General features: G+C 32.2%; 3 protein-coding genes across 3 annotated transcripts; 2 read left to right on the top strand and 1 right to left on the bottom strand.

The window, feature by feature from the left end:
- Positions 1-58: 58 nt before the first annotated feature.
- Positions 59-4,076, bottom strand: LOC137829879 (P-loop containing nucleoside triphosphate hydrolases superfamily protein). The gene is given in 13 exon segments (XM_068636857.2): positions 59-159; positions 162-202; positions 204-239; positions 241-761; positions 843-970; positions 1,265-1,302; positions 1,484-1,702; positions 1,794-1,958; positions 2,062-2,249; positions 2,369-2,475; positions 2,577-2,738; positions 2,822-2,905; positions 3,028-4,076. Coding segments are annotated over 13 exon segments (1,923 nt in total). The 5' UTR covers positions 3,230-4,076; the 3' UTR covers positions 59-127.
- Positions 4,077-7,157: 3,081 nt separating this feature from the next.
- Positions 7,158-16,085, top strand: LOC137829386 (uncharacterized). The gene is made up of 16 exons (XM_090304842.1): positions 7,158-7,253; positions 7,348-7,383; positions 7,690-7,848; positions 8,473-8,538; positions 8,664-8,753; positions 8,907-9,203; positions 9,366-9,463; positions 10,167-10,202; positions 10,279-10,399; positions 10,507-10,743; positions 11,014-11,109; positions 11,215-11,280; positions 11,431-11,469; positions 11,578-11,712; positions 15,114-15,203; positions 15,424-16,085. The coding sequence occupies exons 1-16, from the start codon at positions 7,158-7,160 to the stop codon at positions 15,826-15,828; spliced, it is 2,067 nt and encodes a 688-aa protein (XP_090160968.1). The 3' UTR covers positions 15,829-16,085.
- A 2,277-nt stretch (positions 16,086-18,362) lies between these two features.
- LOC150025975 (uncharacterized) lies at positions 18,363-20,403 on the top strand. The gene has a single exon (XM_090304384.1). It carries the CDS (start codon positions 18,438-18,440, stop codon positions 20,223-20,225), a length of 1,788 nt encoding a protein of 595 aa, XP_090160510.1. The 5' UTR covers positions 18,363-18,437; the 3' UTR covers positions 20,226-20,403.
- Positions 20,404-21,998: the final 1,595 nt, after the last annotated feature.

Raw genomic sequence — 21,998 nt, 5'->3', positions numbered from 1 at the left:
ACCCTCTGCAACTACATTTAACCCTTAGTTATCCTTCTTCTGTGAGACAGTGAATCTCATGAATTGCTTCGAAAAAGTTAAACATGAAATCCCTTAAAAAAATCTGCAACCATTATGCATTTAACCCTTAGATCAGATCAGACATCCTTCTTCTGTGAGACCCAGTGAAACTCTCAAGTTTTGGTCTGAAGATGTAACCATTGCTTCGAGGGGTTGTGACTTTTGATTCCAAATCATTGTTTAGGCCTTTCTGTGAGAACAGGGTCTGGAATTGGAACACTGTCTGCTTCGGCATGCCCAGATTTTCCGTTTGAACTTCGCAGTAATGCTTTGATGCGGATATCTGAATAACTCAACGATTGGGAATACGAAAAATGGATGGAACTTCTAGACTGTGTTGATCTATAGCTTTTGAATTTCACAGTGCCAATGTCTCGCTCTGCAGCACTTTTCCTTTGGCGACTTGCAACTGTCGAAGTCATGAATCGAGGCATTGAGTTGGAGAAATTTCTTTTAGTGGACTTCTTAGACGCTTTAGGGGTTTCAATCACCTCTTTCACATCATCTTTGGGAGGACTAATTGAGGCTCTCATGTCATCACTTTCCACAAGACTATCTGTGCTTGATAAGAGCTTTTTACTATCCTTTAACTTCAACTCAATCTTCTCTCTTTGTTCCCTTAAATTCTGGCTTTGTTTTTCAGCTTCCTTGATGTCTTCCTCTAGCTCCGTAATCTTCTTCTCCCTTTGCTTCTTCACTTCCTACAGTGTATGCATGCAGTCAGCAATCTTCAAACACTGTCTACTGAGGAACTTGCTTGAGAAAAAAATTAAGAAAATTACCACGGGCACTTCTTTATTGGACTCTATTGCTCTCGCTCTCTTTGCAAAGTTCAAGGAGCAAATCGTCTCACACACATCTTCTTCAGAAGGGCTTATATGCACCAGCATCAAGACCTTTGAGCCATACCCTTTGAGCATGTGATTATAAAGATTAGACCTTTTATATTTTAGATATAAAACAACAAAATAGTATATACGTAAATCATGAGCATCAATATCAAATAAACTATCAATTTCATCAATGAAGTAGTCCTGTTCTCCCTGAATGTATCTGTCTCCCTGTTCTTAATTTATATAGTCTAAATGAGCTAAAAACTAACAAAATGTAAATATTTCAAACTCTGAATTTATATTTGTGTACAAGTTTTCGTGCACAAAAGCTGGTAGTGTACAATTTAGTTTAGAAATCAATAGTATCATACCAAGAGAATCTTTCAGTAATTGAGTCAGCTTGCTATTCCTGCAAGCAAAGTAGCATGAATCAGTAACCATGTGTACTTTGATTGTCTAGAAAGAAACAATGATAGTATAAAAAACTAGCCCAGTAAAAAAGGACTCATCTCTGTAGTACTAGCAATGACAAAATCTAGCAGCTAGAACATAATTAAAAATGACAAAATCAACATCGGCATAGTACTTACCTATAAGGCACATGACACCTCTTCCTCTTCAAAGCTGCAACAACATCAGCTAAAGCTGAAAGAGAAAGATTAATGGCTCTGCCCTCATCCAGTGTCAGTCCTTTGGCTCCAGTTTTAAGCAACCGTTCGCTGCCTCCAAGATCAACCATCCACAGTTTACTTACTTCACTTTTAGCTTCCAAAGCATCCCCACGTCGAAATATGCCTATCCTCGTTAAGCTAGATATATGAAGCTAAACAGATAAAGTAACTATCAAGCTGAGAAAACCTTTAAAATACTTTTAAGTATCTAACTAGACCTATAACCCACCAGTGTGACCTGCTTGATGCTTCATTCACATTAGTCCACGAGGTGGATCTGAACCTTCTGCCCTTGTTGTACCACCATTTGGCTTTAGCATAATCACTTATTTGCACTTCAGAGAGACCCTCAATCTCAATCAACCCCTTTGGATCGGTCTGGATGTTGAGATTGCTATAAAAAGGGGTTAGTGAGCCAGAGTTTCATACATACTATCCAATGGAATTCAATCTTTGAAGTATTGAGTGAATAGAGAAAAGGAACAAAAATATGTTACCACTTCGTCACAGGTTGTTCATGTGGTCTACCAGACGGTCTTGGAGCTAGCAAATCCCTGAGATTGCCCATATAAACTTCCAACATGCTCATTGAAAAGGTGAAAGCAGATGAGCTATCCAAAGAGGCTTGATGAAAGAGCTCTTCAAGAGCACGCGGAATAATTCCAGGCTGCTCGTTTGTACCATCCTAAAAACAATTATTGCATGTCATCATCACACAATAGCAATGCTGCCCCATATACTAGGTAACAAACGTGTTTAGCACAACCACACAAATAATAGCAAGACAACGTTGAATTGACTAACCATGGTGAATGTCTTGCCTGTGCCTGTTTGACCGTAAGCAAACACACATATATTGTGCCCGTCCATTGCAGATCTCAGAATTGGCTCAACCTCAACAAAAACACTTTCTGCAGAGTTCAAACAAGGCATAATAACCCCCTCTTTAGTACAACTTGGAACTACAGTAAGATAATAAAAAATCGGAAGCACAGCGACACTTAATACTAGCCTTGGCTTGTTTCTTGAGTAAAAACTTTATCAAACTCAAAATCTTTCCTTGTTCCCCCCAACTTAACCCGAATTTTCTCTGGTCCAGCTGATACCGGTTCAGAAATTCTTCTCTTCTCCGTTACCAGATTTGGTCGAATTCTACAAAACACGCGAATGCTCCCTGGATATCAAAACACAATTCTTCAACACTTTGCAAACAATTAACAATAACCTTATTTAGTCAATATAGAATTACTCTATTACCTTTGATGTCCAATATCTTGCTCAGTGCTTCTCTCCGCTTTTTATCCAATTTCTTCTGCTTGACCCTCAACTCCTCAATTTCTCCTACACAAGCAATTGAGCCCGACCCAGAAAAATGAATCAGCAACATTTGTTTCACAAATTTAAACCCATAAGCCATAATACAAAGGAATAGAGACACGGAATGTGACTTCAATCATTCATACTTTCTAAATTGGATATCAAGTGCTCAAGCTCGTTCTTTTGGTGTTCTGGCACGACACCCACATCAGTGTAAAAGGTGGAAACAGGTGGGGACCCATCAACTGAATCTGAATCTGGGTTCAAATCCAACGAGGGTGACTTTGCAACCTCACTTGCATTTTCTGAAGCAGACAGAACCTGCTCTTCTCCGTTAGGAACAGGCATTATCACTACCCAAGAACATGAAATGAAACACGCCCCCCTAAATAAAGAACCCTATAGAAGACACGATTATGAAAGTAATAGAAATTATCACTGCTTCCTAGTACTACTCAAAGATCTGTTCTTTTCCTTTTTTCGCTCCTATTAGCTAAAAGTCAATTTAACTGACTCATGAGCAACAAGGATCAACGAAACGAAGCTTCTAGACAGCCACTATAGGCTGAACTTGAACTCCTTAACCTCGAAACACGCAATGGAGCAAGTGAAACACGCGTTATAATGAAACTGTAATATAGAAGAAACATTTCCCATGATTCATGTAACGTAAACCATAAACCCAAAAAGAAATTAAAAAAAAAAAATAGAAAGAGAGAACTGTTTGAAGAACTAGTAGGATAAAAATTCAAAAGCTCCAACAAAACTCGGATTTTCAACACACACAACAAAGTAAAAGAAGTAGAGAGGAAGTTGGTTATTTTCAATGATTGAACACTCTGGAGAATCCTGATTAGTGATTGGGAGTGAAAAAAGGTGTTTTTTTGTAGTACTGCAATAATAAGAAAAACAAACAATAATAATAATAATAATAACAGTGGTGGAGTAAGAATCTTTTTGGTTGGTCGAGATGAGATCTTGAAGTTGAATTATGAACTGTAACAAAGGTTGGGTTTGATGGGAGCGTGAGGAGCGGAGTGGCAGAGTTGAAATTAAAGCGAAAAAGATGTTCCTTTTGGTTACGAAACTCACTACTCAGTGTCAGTGCTTTTGAGTTAAACTTTGACCAGAAGCAAGCAATGGAGAACGTGGTTGGTTCATCCGTTCTGGCATTGTTTCAGACAAATTCTTAATTTCTGTAACGTATCAACATTCAATAAATTTATTGAAGACACACATTTTTCTATACTCTATTTATTGCATAATAATTACGTACCACTCCACGTAATATATTTGCTCCCTATATTAAGAAATAAAGAAAATCACTATTCAGGTGCTACATTTTATATTCTATTTATTCATCACATTTTAATTTCTATATGAAGATAATAAATAAATGGGGTTCAGATGCTGCTACATCTTATGAGATGTCATTGTGCTCTTTTATTTATTTTATGTCTACGCTACATTTTATGTACCAACCATCTGTTGTAATATGGTCCAGAATATTTTTAAAGTGACCACCACGTTTACTTCTCAAACATTTTGAAAAAATAATAATAAAACCTAACTTTTATTTAAATTTATTTAAGGTTTTTTTGTTTTTTAAAATGAGAAGGTACTCTGCTGAAGCTATTTTCAATTATATTTATTAAAAAATATAGTGAAGCTATAATAAGATTTAATGAATTAAAAATGTTTATTAAACGTTCTTTCCTTTCTGTTATGAAGTGTTGTTCCTCTGCACTACCCTTGTTGGAAACCTCATAAAAAGCAATAGATAAGGGTGAGAGAGATAAACATCCCGTGAGAAGACAGAGAGACAGACAGATTTTGGTTTCCACACCTTGGAACTTGTCCTTTTTATATTTTATATAATTTATTCTGCTACATCTCTATGTCTAGACACGTGTTTACAACTATTAATTCCTACATTAAAGTTTTATTTAGCCCTTCACATCACCTTCATTCAAAAAATATCACTAAATTAATATATTTTCTACTTTAAGAAATTTAAGTGGTTTTGGTCGGATAAACATTTGAATCACGTATACTCTTTTTTAAACATTAGACAATATTTGGACGAAATATAGCTATAGAGTGTATTTAGAATATTGAGGAGATTTTTTTTAAAAATAGTGAGAAAAATGAAATATTCCATTCGAAAACAGTTAAGCGTTTTATTAATACTCAGAAACATATACGGTTTATCCGTATTTTTATTATTATTATTATTATATTACTATATGTATATTTATATTTATATTTATTTGAATAAAATATAAGCTATATTCGTATTTTTAAATATTAAATTATATATATATATATATGTTTTAAAGAAAAAAATATTAAATTATTATTTAAAGTAAAGATTAAATAAAAATAAAGATTGATATTTAAAATATTTTTTTTTATTATTTAAAAGAAATAAAATTATTTCATTAATTAAATTATAACAATAATTAAATGATATCAAACATATCATTCATAATTTTTTTAATTTTATAAATTTACAACTTTTATTTATTATTTTTTATATGTATATTTTTATAAGATTAAAAAAAATGATTATTTATTTATTATGATTTATTTGATTTTCATAAGAAAAATAAAAATTAAATTACAACGTGAAATAAATAAAAAGTAACAAAAAGGCATAAAAGTGGAAGAAGAAAAAATAGAAAATTGTTTAGTGAGCCACACATTTTTAGTAAGAGAAACAGAAAAACTTAATAATTTATATAATTTTGATTTAGAAAAACAGCTTTCAAAACGAAACTACGAAACTAGACTGTAATATCATTCTTAAAATTTATTTAATAAAAGGAATCAATTTATATATGAGTATAATATATTTGTATTTATTAAAATAAATTATAAATTTACACTCTTAATATAAATATGTAAATAATAATATTTTATTTGATTTTAAATATTAGTTTACCTAATTTGACGTTTATTCAAATTATTGACAAATCATAAATATTATATAGGATTTAAATTTTCTAAATTTTGAAATAAAAATTGTGCAATTTAACTATTCATATCAATAAAACCAAATTTTAAATTTACTAATTTTATAAAAAAAATAAATTGCATTGATGAAATATTTATGAAATTTTATTTAAATCTCTACTATATGCAAATAATAAAATTATAATATATTGCATAATATTTAGTGAATTTAGTAATAGGAAACTAAATAATAAGAAGAGATAAAAGTTATAATTTTTAGGAGAAAGATATAAAAAAGAAATCTTTCACATAAGAACCAACAGTAAATAATTTTTTAAAAATTTAATATTAACTTTTCTTTAGTTTTAAATTTAAATAATTATAAAATAATAAAATAATCAAAATAAAATAATAAAATAAAATATTAATATAAAGATAAAGATAAAATAGAAAAAAAAAATTATGTACACTCAAAATCGATAAAAGAAACACTAAAAACACAGCTTTAGATTAAGTCACTTTTTATGACAACTTAATAAATATAAGTTATCGTATGCAGCTTCATTTCCATGGGTTAAAAAACTAGTTTTAAACAAAATAGAGTTTGCAAGTAGAATTGTAAAACTGAAGAACGTGGAACATTTAATAAAATGAAACGGTAATACGATAAATTAGGCAGAAATCTTGCCCAAAACATTTACCAAGTGAGAATCTTACTCTCAATTTTAAAAGGCATATACCCAGTCAAATAACCAATCTAACCCCAATTACTCTCAGACAAAACTCTCTAAACTTTACAACACCAAACAATGTGTAACACACATTTATAATTAATTACTGCCAGAGGTTTGATTTCCTATTTCTCCTTTTTGATTCCACTCTTCCATTTTATATTTCTTCCATTCTTGAAATGCATTCATAGTGTGAAAATTTATATGCACACCAAGTAGGATTTCTTAGCCTTGTGATCAGGTTATTAGTTAATCTGCGTAACGATCTAAAATTTGTTACTTTTGTTATTTGATTTTTATGTACACTACTCAGGACATATTTGGGGTTTTTTTTTTTCTATTGACTCCTTTTGTTTTCTATTGTATGGCTTTGTTTAGTTAATTTGTTACGTAACTGTGTGTTTGAGTTTTAATCTGCATTAGAGTTTTTTGAATTCAATAGGGAAGGTATGGTTTGACTGAAGAGTGCAGTTTAAGATTATCTAAGTAGGATTTCAAAGAATCCTACTTCAAGATATCAACATATCTTGTAATTTACTTGTTGATTTGCTATATGACTTATCATTTGTGCACTGACATAATTTTCAGCAATGCACCGCGTTGGTAGTGCGGGGAACGTAAACAATGCACCTAAACCTCGGAAGGAGAAGAGATTATCGTACGTGTTGAATGATGTCGATGACAAGGTGAACTCAATTTCTTTGTTCTGTTTTTTTTTTGTTCAGGAAAATGGGCAGGTTCCATGTTTGTTTATTGTAACTTGCATCTTTATCCATGCAGATTGTTTCTGTAACAGTTTCCTTAAACATGTCAATTGTATAAGTTAGTTTTGTTATTTTTAAAGTGAGTAAGGTGATATTGATATTGTTCTCTATCTTTGAACATAACATTTACCCATTATTTTACCTCGTAATCAATTAAAGCTTTATCAATAGTTTGTTGTACGCTATGCTGTCTCTATAACTGTGATCAGGTACTTGGATTTTTATTTCAATAGGTACATGTAATAGATACTATCTTCGCATCAATCGTGCATTTTTTTTAAAAAAAACTTCAAAAATTGAAAATATTCTTGGTTTATGAATTTGATATACTATCTTCAAAGTTGGTTCTTTTCCACAGCATTGTGCAGGCATAAATTGTCTGTCTGTGCTTAAGTCTGCGCCATCTGATGGGTTTGATTATCTCTTCACTGGAAGTCGTGATAGCAAGATAAATCGATGGGCATTGGTTGACGATAAGCCATCATACTCTGCTACCTTTGAATCTCATGCGGATTGGGTAATCTTTATCTATCTTTATGATTTTTTTTTCCTTTTGTTTTTAACTTTTTTGGATTTTGTATTATGTGTGTAATTTTCTTACTGAAACAAAGAACTTAGTGAAAACACCAAATTTTTAGTCTAAAAGGTTCATGTATAGGAAAGTTCTCAAGAATGTAGGACAAAATTTTATTTAGTTATATTTAGAGTGCTCCATTAAGCATCCTCATAACACAGGTACTTTTCAATTGTCTTTTTGTACCTCTTTTTTTGTGTTAAAGGGTCAATATTCATATAACCCATCGATTTATGAACTTCTCTCAGTTGTTTTATCATCTTTTTCTTCAAATTTGAAATGACAGCTTGCCCTTTTCTAGTTTGGTCTGATTCTAAGTTACTAAAAAATCCAATTAGTAGTTCTTGAGATCTAGCCCTTCCTTCATCATAATTTTCTTGAGCTTGGAATCATTGTTCAACTTTTGGTTTAATTCTAAGACCAATGAGTTTCACATGTTACACGAATTAGGAATAAAAACAATGAGCTCCAAATACCAGCCAAACACGATATGACACAATTTATAAGGCATGCATTACACCATAAGTTACCGTTAAATAAGTGTAAAGTGCTTTATTATTTTTGCAGGTTAATGATGTTGTTCTTGTCGGTGACAATGTTCTTGTTTCATGTTCTTCAGATACAACCATTAAGGTTTGCTGATTCTTAGTTGTTATTTGTTGTAATTTATCCTTGCTCTTCTCATATGATGACAATACATTAGTACTAATTTTTTCGCCCCACTTTTGTTTAACTTGGTTGTCGTATGTTTGTGCCAGACATGGAATGCTTTGTCCACTGGAACATGTACTAGAACACTCCGCAAACACGCAGATTATGTTACTTGCCTTGCTACAACCGAAAAAAATGTAATGTGCAATGAACTTTTCATGCTTCTTATGAATTGCAAACCAAGAAAAGGGCTATTCTTGGTTTTATGTGCTTAAATATGATATCTATAGTTTGATTTTGAATCTTATCAAATCCATTTTCTGATCTTTTAGTAGTATCATGAATTTTAGAACGCCGTGGTTGCCTCTGGTGGTCTTCGCGGAGAGGTTTTCATATGGGATATTGAAGTTGCACTAGCTTCAGCTGCAAAATGCAATGATACGATGGATGAAGATCATTCAAATGGTACTAATGCTTCTGGAAACTCATCACTATTGAAGACCGCCAAATCAAGCAACAATATACCCATGAATACAACTCAAATTGAAGGATACATTCCAATTGTTGCCAAAGGGCATAAGGAATCTGTTTATGCATTGGCAATGAATGAAGGAGGAACACTTCTTGTATCTGGTGGTACAGAAAAGGTAAAGCATGACATTCTTATTCACATTCTCACTTGTGACTTCTGCTTTTTACCTTTGGATATAAGAATGTTTACTTTATAGTATATTATAATTAATTTCATTAGCTAGATAGTGGGTTTTATCTCTACCTCGAGCATTACTTATTTATGCTTTTTTTTTCAGGTTGTGCGTGTTTGGGATGCGAGATCTGGATCAAAGACTTTAAAGCTAAAAGGACATACAGATAACATCAGGGCTTTACTTTTGGATAGTACTGGCAGGTTTGTTGATTGAACATGTTTTTCTACTCTTTTTTCCATCCTTCCGGTCGCAAAAATAATTCTTATGACATGTTTTAATTGCAATCACTCCTATTCCACCTTATGTTGTGGTATATTTGAGAGATGTTTTAACTGAAGTTTCAAGGGTGATAGTTTACTTTCATATCAAGGAAGATATGACTTGAATAAACCTCATAAAACTTGATAATCGTTATTTTATTAGTGGATTTTATATATTAAATTATATCTAAATTTTATCTTAAGGTGATATTATAACTTTTGCTAGATCTATTGTTGAGTCATGCTCTAGAAGTCCTCCATTTCGTGTAAGGTACAATATTGAAAAGTGGCTTAATTGAAATTATTCCTAAAAATTGTTTGAATTGTATCCTAAAGAGTGGTGGTTTAACTCATCAACTAAAAGAATGACTTAAACTAGGATTATAATGTTTTAAAAAATCTCACCTGAGTTGAGTTAGATCTTAAATTCAAATTGTAAGGCATTTCTTCTACTATGAATGTGTTACTGTTGACAAACTTAAGTATCACGCTTGATTTAGTTTAAATTTGGAGAAATAATGTGTTTGGATTTCTTTATTATTCCATATAGTCATGCAACTTACCATTGCATAAGTTGTTAGGTAAGATTAAGTAATATTTTCCCCTGTAAGAGTTGAGATTTTTTTATCATTTATTATTGCAGGTTTTGTTTATCAGGATCTTCAGACTCTATGATAAGGTAGTGGCTCTGTATGGTGTTATCATAATTTATTTTTATTATATGGTTGACTAAACTCATTATTCTTTGTTAATAGGCTTTGGGATCTTGGTCAGCAACGTTGTATTCATACTTATGCAGTTCATACAGATTCTGTTTGGGCTCTTGCCAGCACTTCAACATTTAGTCATGTTTATAGTGGTGGTAGAGATTTTTCAGTGAGTGCAGTTTTCCATTAAAAATTAGATGAATTTATGTAATGTCTTTTTATTGTGCTTAAATAGTGAAGCTCGTTTGTTGATTCCTAATTCTTTTATTTGTCTAGGTATACGTGACAGACTTGCAAACAAGAGAGAGTGCTTTGCTCTGCACTGAGGAAAATCCTGTCCTTCAATTGGCTTTGCATGATGATAACATATGGGTTGCATCAACGGACTCTTCAGTTCACAGATGGAATGCTGAAGGACGCAACCCTCAAAAGATTTTTGAAGGAGACAATTCTCTATTAACTGGAAATTTGTCATTTTCGAGAGCAAAGGTGTCATCAGAAGAATCTACCCTTGTATGTTATATTTGTTTCTTTCAAAAGTCCAACGTACTAAATTTAAAGGTTGTTGAATTGCTCTGGGAACACACTATGCTAGTTTCACACACATATATATAAAGGTGAAATATATTTTGTGTATGTATCCCTTTTTAGTATTTTATTTTTTGGGATATGAAGGAACTGTCATCCAAAGAAATTTCTATTCGCAAATAAATGTTCTCTTGGTTCTCTGTTTGGAGCACTAATAGTTTTCTTCTTGTGGCCAAAATTACAAAACATCAATAGGATCCTGTATATAAACAACCAACATTAACTATTCCTGGTATCCCTGCAATAGTGAAACTTGAAGTTTTGAATAACAGGAGGCATGTCCTGACAAAGGTAATCCACGTGTTTCCTGGTCTTGTTATGCAAAAAATGTTAATATTGTCATTTATTCTTCTAATCTTTTTGCCATCTTCTGATATGATAAATGGCTCTTTATAGGATACTTCTGGTTTAGTGAAGTTGTGGGAAATTACAAAAGGTGCTGTAGTTGAAGACTATGGAAAGGTAAAGAATCGGTTTTGCTTTCATTTGGTAATTTGTCTAGCAGCGTTGAGTAAGGAATGAGCATATTATAATTTTCGAAGTTCAACTATAGTTAATTGGGCTCATCGGTTAGTTCGAAATAACTCATGCTTTACATTTTAACTAACGCAGGTTTCAATGGAGAAAAAAATAAAGGAACTGTTCGAGAAGGTATTGATATTCATCATCGTCAATTTGACTCTAGTTATTACCTGTTCTAGTTATATTGGTTTTAGTTTGGCTAGTTTTTGATTTGTTTGTTTTTCCATACTGGTACAGGAGGACCTTCCTGTATGGTTCACGGTTGATATCAGACTTGGATGTTTGTCCATACATTTGGACTCTCCTCAATGCTTTGTTGTTGAGATGTCTTTTGCAGATCTTAACATTGCAGACAAGCCTAAAGATGATAAGGTAAATGAATTTATCCGAAAACTTTATCAAAGGTGTGCATATTTTTCCAGAAAATATAAGAATGAGTAGTTTTTAAAATTTGTATGCTAATAGATAAGTCATGATCTACAAGCACAACTTCATTATGAAGTCGTCTTTTGCAAATATGATTTTAAGTTGATATTTGAATTTGTTAAGTCCTAATTGAGAATCACAACTTTGGTGTTGTGTTTATTTAGTGGAAAGTTGTGCTTGCACGACTTTGATTTTAAACTTTTGTTAATCGTGGAAAACTATATATACGAAAAATTGGATTTTTTTTTAAACTTTAAACTACTAAAAGTTGTGTATAACACAATTTTTTTTTTTTTAAGTAGAACGAGTAACACAACTTCTTGTGCATGGATAGCACGAGTTTTTTTTTTTTAATAGAAGTGTGTCTCTAAATCAAGACTCTTTTTTTATTTGTTATAAGTGAGCGGGTGTGAAAATTTATTATCTCTTTTTAATTTGTATATAATTTTTGTTTGGTTTAAAGTTAGAATGAAAATTATTTAATAAGTTATTTGAAGATTAAATTTGTTTAAAGTTTTATGTATTTATATTTATATTTTATTATTTTGTAGGAGTGTTGAAAAAAATAAAATATATATAACTTTTTGCGATATAAAACAACAGTAGTAACGTTAAGAAATAAGAGTTTAAGATTAATTAAAAAAGGAAATGAATAACGTTGTTACATAAAGGAAAAAAAAGTTATTTATGAGAACTTGTGTGATTATGTGATTTTCTTCTTTGTCTTCTAGGTTTTCTTTAAGAGTCATATTCATTAAATGTCTAAGGAGACAAAACTCGTTATCATCATTATTGCGTTTTATGCAATTAAGGACCCTTGTGAACGCATTGTGAGTCAATAACAATACTGGATTATATGAGATTGGATGTAGATGGAAGTATCATTGTGAATGTTCTAAAGATAATTGATGAACCCAAAATAATATCTAGTTGAGAAAAAAATGTTGAAAACATAAGGAACTTGTTGGTATGGAGAGTGGGAAAACATGTTGTGGTGATGATTTATGTATTCAAAAATTAGAATTTGTTGAAGACTAGACAGACCAATAAAATGTTGTTAAAGTTGTTGAACATATGAAGAAGACCCAACATGTTGTTAAGGAGATTATGATTAGGGTTGCTCACTCTCATGTGGCGTGTCGTACTGTTGAAAAAATAATCATAAAGATGAATAAAAAATCTTGTAAATGTTGGAGATCCTACATCGACTAGAGATTAGAGCATTTCAAAGTATATAAGTGGGTGCAAACCTCACCTTATAATTATGTTTTATAAGGTTGAGTTAGGCTTAAAATTCACTTCTTAATATGGTATCAGAGTCATTTAAAATCATTGTCTCATTCATGCAAGACACCTTTGACTCCATTAAGGCCCTTGAGACCAAAATGGCAAGTTCATATCCTTATAGAGGAAGATGGTTTTGTGGGAGCCTCTACCCAAAATATTCAATCCTATAGTCAGTTTGAGATTAACATTCAATGTGACATTTCTGAACAAATGTGTTTTCAGACAAAAGAAGTTACATTGACTACCATTAAGTAATATCACATCGACCAAGGCTACAAATTCGTCTTAATTAATTTAAGACAGAGAAATATGTAATGTGTTGCATACATTATGGTAACCATTGTCAATGGTGAATGTGAGCATCTTTTATCCAAATCCAACATCAATGAGAGATAAAAAAAATTGAACCACCTCATACTTGTGTGTCAATCATTCTTTCTCAAGATCGTGTAAACTTAGACTCAATCCAAATTGCTTCAATTGTGATGAACACGATCAAGGCTAATCTTTGCATCCCATAAGAAGTTTAATTACTGAAATAAAAAGTTATTGTAGTTATTCAGTGACATATAAAAAAGCATGGATTGCTAAATAGAAGGTTCTTGCTATGGAATTCGGTGAATTGGAATAGTCATATAATGATCTTTTGGAAGTTGTGCAAGAAAGTGTTCCAGAAACAATTACACAATATATTGATTATCCTTATGTTATAGATGGTGTTCAACAAACCCCATGTAACATAGTATTTTGGTTTTTTCAAGCCTTGCATAGACATATTCAATTATTGCAAGCCTTTTTCCTAGTTGACGACACATTTTTAACAAAAAATATCATGACACCTTGTTGATTGCAATTGCTCAAGATGATAATCAGAACATATATTTTTAGCATTTGCAATTGTTAAAGGTGGGACAAATGAAGCTTTGATATGGTTCTCCCAACCAATTGTTATAACACTATGTCAAGCCTTAAAAATGAACGAACATATAGTTGGATGGGAAGTAGATGGTCTCCATTCAATGTATTGCACACATAATTTTGCCTCTAACTTCAACAAAATGTTCAAGAATTCAGTGTTGAAGAGACAATAGATTAACATGAGTACTGATATTGGTTAACTTTTGTTAAGAATGAAGAAATTGTATTTAGGATTGATATCCCTTGTGTAAAATACACACATAGGGGTCTTTATTTATATATGAGAATAATAACATAATCAATAACAGAATAATATAAACTATGGGTTAAATAGTAGTTGCGGCTCCGACGAGATTCTGATGGAAATTCTTGCAACGATCTTTCTGGTGACGACGACTCCAGCGAGATTCCAGTGACAATGCATCGACGAGATTCCGACGACGACGCTTCGACGAGTTTTCGGCGATGACGCTCTAGTGAGATTTCGACAGTGGTGGCTCCGGCGACGGGTGGCGGGTGATGGTGAAGAGTGGGTTCACCCAAAAAATTGAATCCTAACCTTAAGCTCTAGATACCATGTTAAAAATGAATAAAATGTATTTAGAATTGATATCCCTTGTGTAAAATACCCACATAAGAGTCTTTATTTATAAATGAGAATAATAACATACTCAATAACATAATAACATAATAATATAACCTAGGTATAATTACCTTATTCGTCACATTTTGGGGCAATAGTCAATTCAGTACATGATACATCATTCAACTCTTTTTTTTAGTTCCTATCATAATCATAAATATAATGGAAATGTGACGTATCATAAAAATATAAATATTTAAATAAAAATAAGTACAAAATTTAATAGGAAGATATGATGAATTTTTTTGTTTAAATTATACATCATAACATAGATAGGAGTCATAAATACATATATATTTAATAAATTATCCTAATTGACATATATAGGTAATCCATCTTTTTACCATTTTACATTTTATTTGTAATGATAAGTTTTTGCTCAAAACTAAAATGATATTTGATGTTACTATTGACATGAACATGAATATATACATTTAAATTAGAAGTTATGTAGTGGTCACCAAATTTGGCATTGACTATGATGAGATGTGTGTTATAGTTTGCGGGGCGTCTGCCTTTGTGTTTGCTTGGGAAGTGCTTCGGGTGCAACTCAGTCCTTCCTATGAGCACTGGAAGGAAGATAAGAAAGGTGAATGGAAGAAGAGTTCTTTCTTGAAAAAAGAAGAATTAATAGTTTATGTAAACCCTAAATGCAAGAATAAGGAAAAAGAAGTGCATGGGAAAGTGTAAAATGAATATTGTGCATATGTAATCTAACTTCCATTTTTACTGTGTATCATGTAGTTGTGTGCATATAATCTAAGTTTGTGTGGTTGCTTGTTTAGCAGTTTGTGACTTTTACTGAACAGGTTAACATGGCTCAAGAGACATTGAAAGGGCTATTTGCTAATTGGCTGAGAAAAAGAAAGCAAAGAAGGGGATCTGCAGCCTCTACTAATGGGGAGCTATTACCTGGAAAGGATATTGGTATCAGAAGTAATACAACTCCAATAATGGATGGAAGTTCTGAAAATAATGAGACTGATGCAGTAATTTATCCTCCATTTCAATTCTCAAATATTTTCCCTCCTTCATTGGTTACTGAGGGAAATCATGGAGGTCAATGGAAGAAAAAAATAACTAATTTAGATGGAACTGAAGATGAAAAAGACTTTCCCGGATGGTTTCTTGACTGCATATTGAATAATTTGTTACCTTCTGCCGAAAACACCAATACCAACGAAAATACCAACACCAATACCAATGCCAAGTAACGTTATGTGTCTTCCTGTTGTTTGGAACCAAGCTGCAAGAAGAAAACTATCGCAAATTATGCCAATTTGCTTTTATTCATGGTTAGAGCATGCAAATTTTTAACAATGTTGTAAACCTATAGCATTATTTGCTATTTGCTTCAATTAGGTGATTCCTAGGAGTGTGTTTTGATATTTGAAGTTGTTATTTCAACTTTTCAGAATAAGAAATTCAAAAAAACAAAATATGATGATGACCTATCAATATTTCTTTAACAATTGTGGAACTCTTTATAACGTCTATCTTGATATAGATGTGCTTTGCAGGTGCAGTTTGTTTGTACAGGTTAGTCTACCCATTCTCTCCCAATATAATAAGAATTCTTAAACACATATAGTTTAGAGCTCTTCATCTTAGTTTCATCCTATACTGAGTATTCTAAGTATACTTATGATTACTATTAGTTTCCTGCAATCTGAGTTTTGTCTACTTTGTCAGCTATTATTGATCACTGCAATTTTCTCCAATTTATAAGTAGCTACAACTCAATTAGCATGTGCTCAGGAGTGTTTTGTTGGAAAGGGGATTTGCATGTCAGCAACTAACTGTTTTTCTAATTTATTGCTTTGCTTTGATTGCTATAACTAAAATACACATTCACTCCCACACATAATACAACAAGAATGAAGGAGAGAAAGTTGTTACTTCAACATGAGGTTTTAAGCTTGGAAAATCCTTTCCCATACATATGTCATGACATATATGTTGAGAACTAGGGAATTTGAACACATATAATAGCTATATATTAGGAATTTGTTGTATATTTATAACTTGGAATTATTAGGTGTCAATATATTAGTACCTTGGATTTATTAGTTGAAGATTGCTTTGATATTGTTTTATCTAGTTAAACATATTCATCTTGATGAGTTTTGCTATAATTGTCTTTTAAAGATGGCAAAGTGGGACGGGGCAACATACGGCTTATTGAGAAAAATGTGGGTTGGGTGTTTATTCCAACTGACCCGCTTAGGCTGGCTCTGCATAATCTGTGGGTCAAGTGTGGTGCGAGTTGGCCTGCATAATCTGCATAACTTAAAAATCTAGATATTTTGTTTCTGCATCTCCATATTTTTTTCACGCAATATCATATTTTAAAATTTTTTAAAATTACTCCGTCTAAATTCTACAATCTAGTAGAATACAAATTTGCATTTTGGATTATGTAATATAGAATATTGTACCCTCCTTAACACAAACCTTTAACTTTCAAATTCTATAACCATATAAGCCTCTGAATTTCATATCCTGAAAATTTTATTCATCTATGCATATGTCATGAGAATAATATTGTTAGACAATTTACCTAATTCATATAAATAAATAAAAAAATAAATTTATTTACAATTTATATTTAAAAAAATATTTTTTATTAAAATTATGTTTTATGCAGGACAAACGCACCAGTCCAACTCGCATTTTGTGAGTCAAACGCCATATGAACCTATTCTGAGCTGCCAAACCCACGTTGTTATTCCTAATTTTCTTTGATTTAATATTGAATCATGTTAAAACATTAATTGCAATTATTCCACCAACTGAATTGTTATATTAAGGTATTGTATCCTATGTATTCTATATTTCTTGATACTAAATTTGCTTCCCATTTGTGAAGGCTTTTTTCTATTAAAAAAAAATCAGTTAATGATTGCAGGCTTAAATGTTATTAATATATAGTTCAACCTTTTCTTGCGATTGTGTAATTGACTTGCGTGCTTCCTCTGATAAGTGGCATTGTAAGAGGCTTCTAAGCTCATTGATCACCAAATTTTGTGGCATTGATGAAGGTTGCTTTCATTGTTTCACTTCATCATGGAGATGTTACTATAAATTTAGAGATACGACGACCACAACAACTTTGTACATTAAAATTGTGCAATATATAGATAGACTAATGAAGTTGTAGGTTACTTAGTAGTTTATTAAATATATGGCTACCATAAATTTGTTAACTAATTGAGAGAAGCCATCATTATGTCCACTAGGCAGAGCACAGTGAGGGACCTAGATTGAATTCAGTGTGAAGAATTAAACTCTTTCGTTTTTCAAATTTATAATATAATTATGTATTAATTTTTCGTAGCTCTTAAATTTATATATTCTCAGTGTGAATAATAGTTTTTGAAGTGTAGAGTTGCATAGATTCTTTTCTGAAAATGAAATCCATTCACATAGTTCTTTTTGTAGTGGTTTTTCCGCTTTACTTGATTCTCTTGATGTTGGAGTCCAACAAGAAGGAGCATGGTAGAAAAACAATGATAGTCACTAAAAAATGAGTGGAATTAATTCAACCCTCCATCCACTAGCTTATTGACGGAATAGGATTCTTGATGGATTTCACACACGGCATTTAAATATATGGTGAATGTAAGAACATGAATAAAATCTTAATTGCGACTAAAGTAGCATATGATTCTCTTATCTAATGCATCAAGATAACTTTGAATCTCCTGCATGCTATTTTAATAGGGGCCAGGCTTAGTTGAAACGCAAAGTTTCAGCATCTTTTTTTTCTTATATAAAAGGGGAAGTTGCAGGAGATTTAAGGTAAAAAGAAAAAGAGAGAGGCATGGCTCTGTATGGTTTCAGGTACCAAAGCGCTACCATATCCACCTACAATACTAGCAGTAATGGTGTGAGGAGTGAAACTGTTACAAAGCCATTTGCTCCTTTTGTCCCTAAATTTAACAGTGGTGATGATGAGTACGTAGAGAAGAAGAAACAGGTTCCAATTGGTAGGAGACCTTATGAGTACGAGAATGATGATGAATGGAAAAATGAACGTTCCCCACGTAAACCTCATCCTCCAACCTCCATTCCCGTTACTTCACCTCATTGGGGCCACTCCTACCAGCCCAAACCTTATGGTTACAACAATAAAGAAGGCTACAGGCCCAAGCCCACTGCTACTCCTGTTTATGATGATGGATATCATGCTGACCATGGGGACTACAAGCCCAAGCCCACTTCCATTCCGGTTTATAATGATGTATATGGTGCTGACTATGGAGACTACGTCAACAAAGAAAAGAATAAGCCCAAGCCCGCTTTCACCCCTGTTTATAACGATGAATATGGAGACTACAACAACAAAGAAGGGTACAAGCCCAGACCCAGTGGCTCTCCCGTTTATAATAATGGACATGGTGCTGACTATGGAGACTACAACAACAAAGAAGGTTACAAGCCCAGGCCCACTGGCTCTCCCGTTTATAAAGATGGATATGGTGCTGACTATGGAGACTATAAGCCCAAGCCCACTTCCACTCCGGTTTATAATGATGGATATGGTGCTGCCTATGGAGACTATAAGCCCAAGCCCACTACCACTCCGGTTTATAATGATGGATATGGTGCTGACTATGGAGACTATAACAACAAACAAGGGTACAAGCCCAAACCCAAGCCCAGCGGCTCTCCCGTTTATAATGATGGATATGGTGCTGACTATGGAGACTATAAGCCCAAGCCCAGTTTCACTCCGGTTTATAATGATGGACATGGTGCTGACTATGGAGACTACAGTAACAAACAAGGGTACAAGCCCAAGCCCAAGCCCAGTGGCTCTCCCGTTTATAGTGATGGTTATGGTGCTGACTATGGAGACCACAACAACAAACAGGGGTACAAGCCCACTGTGATCCCCGTTTATAATGATGGATTTGGTGCTGACTATGGTAACTACAACAACAAAGATGGGTACAAGCCCAAGCCCACTGGTAGTCCTGTTCGTAATAATGGATATGGTGATGACTATGGTACCTACAACAACAAAGAAGGGTACAAGCCCAATGATGGACATGGAGGTGACTACGGTAACTACAGCAATGATGGGCCGAAACCCAAGTCCATTGAGATCCCTGTTCATAACAATGGATATGGTATTGGAGGCGCAAGCCCAGCTCGACAGGATTATGGTGGCTATGGCAATTACCCGAACAACAAAGAAGGGAACAAGCTCGATGGGCCGAAAAACACTCCAGGTTGGAGCGAAACACCAAGAAAAGGGACTCCACTGAGTAAGTCCACGAATAATATTGACGAGGCCATAGAGATGCTGAAGAAAGAAGCTGCAATGCGGAATGGGCCCAAACAATATGACAGCAAGCCCTACTATGATGGGCCTGAGGAAAATGGGAATGGAGGGCCCAGAGCAGCAACAAGAAAAAATGAGAAGAACATGAATCTGGTTAATGAAAGTGAAAAGCTAAAAAAGATTGTGACCAAAGGGCCTCAGACTCCAACCGCTTCCTCTCTGCAAATGCAAATGAAGCCAAACTCCGATGGGAGGCGTCCTGATTATGGAGTCATCGATCATAAGGAGGCTGAGAAAAAGTTCAAAGGCATCACAATCTAATATTAATAATTACTAATATATGTATTCAGTGTGTCTTTTTTTTTTTTATATCTCTGTTTTTCTGTTGCTATACATATGTATCTGATTTTAGTGCCAAAAACATCCCAAACACACTATATATATTATATACGTAAGGATGTAAGAATTAAATAAAATATGTGGAGTGATATTTAAATAATCAAATTGTGTATCTTCTTCTATTACAAAAAACATTCTGTATTTTACCTTATAACAAAATTGTTATGAAATATATTTTTTAAGTTATTAACTTAAAAACGTTAAACTTAAACAATAATACAATGTTTAATGCTATAATTTAATGTCCAAGTTATCAAAAATTTTAAAAATATAATAACTAGCATTAATATAAATAATTAACTTGTTCATTTAATAAAATTAAATCCAATAAATTTAATTACATAGACTATTATGAAGTTAAAGTTTTTATCTAATATTTTTCTAATATTCATTTATCCTATATAAAATGCTATAAACACGTTATTTCTATATTTCTATGACGGTACCTTTCCTACTTCTATCCTTATAAATAGTGATACTGCTATATAAATAACATTTATTATTATTATTATAATATATATATATATATATATATATATATATATATATTACTATTGCAGCCCTGTGGTCCACATTAAATTTCCACTATCATCCCCTCATGATCTACAATCATTACAATTACAAAATAAACATCTAAGTTAGTAAAAAATAAATTAATGTACAAAATATCAATAAGAGTTATATAAAGTTTTACATAGACTTATTAGGAATTTATGTATGAGTTGAAAGTTTATAAAAAAAAAAGTTGAGTGAAAAAAAAAAATCAACCGATGTTTTTTTTAAGGTGATATTAAAATCTTTTATATTTTTATTCATGTCTAATTGGTATAAAATATTCTCAGTGCTTCCGTCATAGAAAAAAATTTCAACAAAACTATATTGTTTGTCTCACGGAATTATTAAAGTAATGTATTATATCAACATCATAATATCTTAAAATCATGTTTTACCACAATAACAAACAATCATGTTAAATTGGTGAAATCTTGAAATAGAATTTCCTTATCTAAATCAAAAGTAGTTTTAAATAAATTATTATAAATGTGATTTTTGGAATTATTTTATTTTGTGTGTGAAAGGAAATAGGTATAACAAAAAAGATGGTGATAGAAATGTGAAAAAATGACTTAAAAAAATATAACTTTTCGTCTTCTAGATTTTTTTTACTCAAGCAACAAAGTTTTTCTTAAACAACATCTTATCATTTAAGTAAAAAAACGATAATATACATTACCAGTTTTTCTTGGTTATATCACTATCACAAATGATTTTTTTTTTAAATATTCCCGTGTTTTATATGACATGTTTCATTGTTTAAAAATACTTTCAAATATTATTATTGTTATACGATATTTTTTTTCTTATTATTAAAACATTAAAGGTTATGTCCTAATAGATATTTTAGTATTTAAAAATAAATTGTATGATTGGTGAGAATGTTAGTTAGGTGATAAACTAACTTGGTTTGAATATAATTTAGTATCTAATAATTAACTATTCAAACTTTATTAGTAGTCTTGATTGTGTAGATAAATATATCAAGTGATTATAAACTACTGAATTTTTTTGCATAGTACTTTGTTGAATATGTGCAAGGAACTACTAATTGCATACGAATTTTGCATGATCGTTCATACTTGCGAGACTTCGGTCATGAATTATAGTTTATGGGAAAACTTGCTGGATACTTATCTT

The sequence above is a fragment of the Phaseolus vulgaris genome, chromosome 7 (genome assembly GCF_051622355.1).
Source record: "Phaseolus vulgaris cultivar YP4 chromosome 7, ASM5162235v1, whole genome shotgun sequence".
NCBI classification, from domain to species: domain Eukaryota; kingdom Viridiplantae; phylum Streptophyta; class Magnoliopsida; order Fabales; family Fabaceae; genus Phaseolus; species Phaseolus vulgaris.
This window is presented reverse-complemented; position numbering and strand designations above follow the sequence as displayed.

Coding starts and splice junctions, on each gene's coding strand:
- LOC137829386 (XM_090304842.1), top strand. CDS start 7,158: ATGCACCGCGTTGGTAGTGCGGGGAACGTAAACAATGCACCTAAACCT. Junction 7,849..8,472: donor TTGAATCTCATGCGGATTGG/GTAATCTTTATC, acceptor TTATTTTTGCAG/GTTAATGATGTTGTTCTTGT. Junction 10,203..10,278: donor TCTTCAGACTCTATGATAAG/GTAGTGGCTCTG, acceptor CTTTGTTAATAG/GCTTTGGGATCTTGGTCAGC.
- LOC150025975 (XM_090304384.1), top strand. CDS start 18,438: ATGGCTCTGTATGGTTTCAGGTACCAAAGCGCTACCATATCCACCTAC.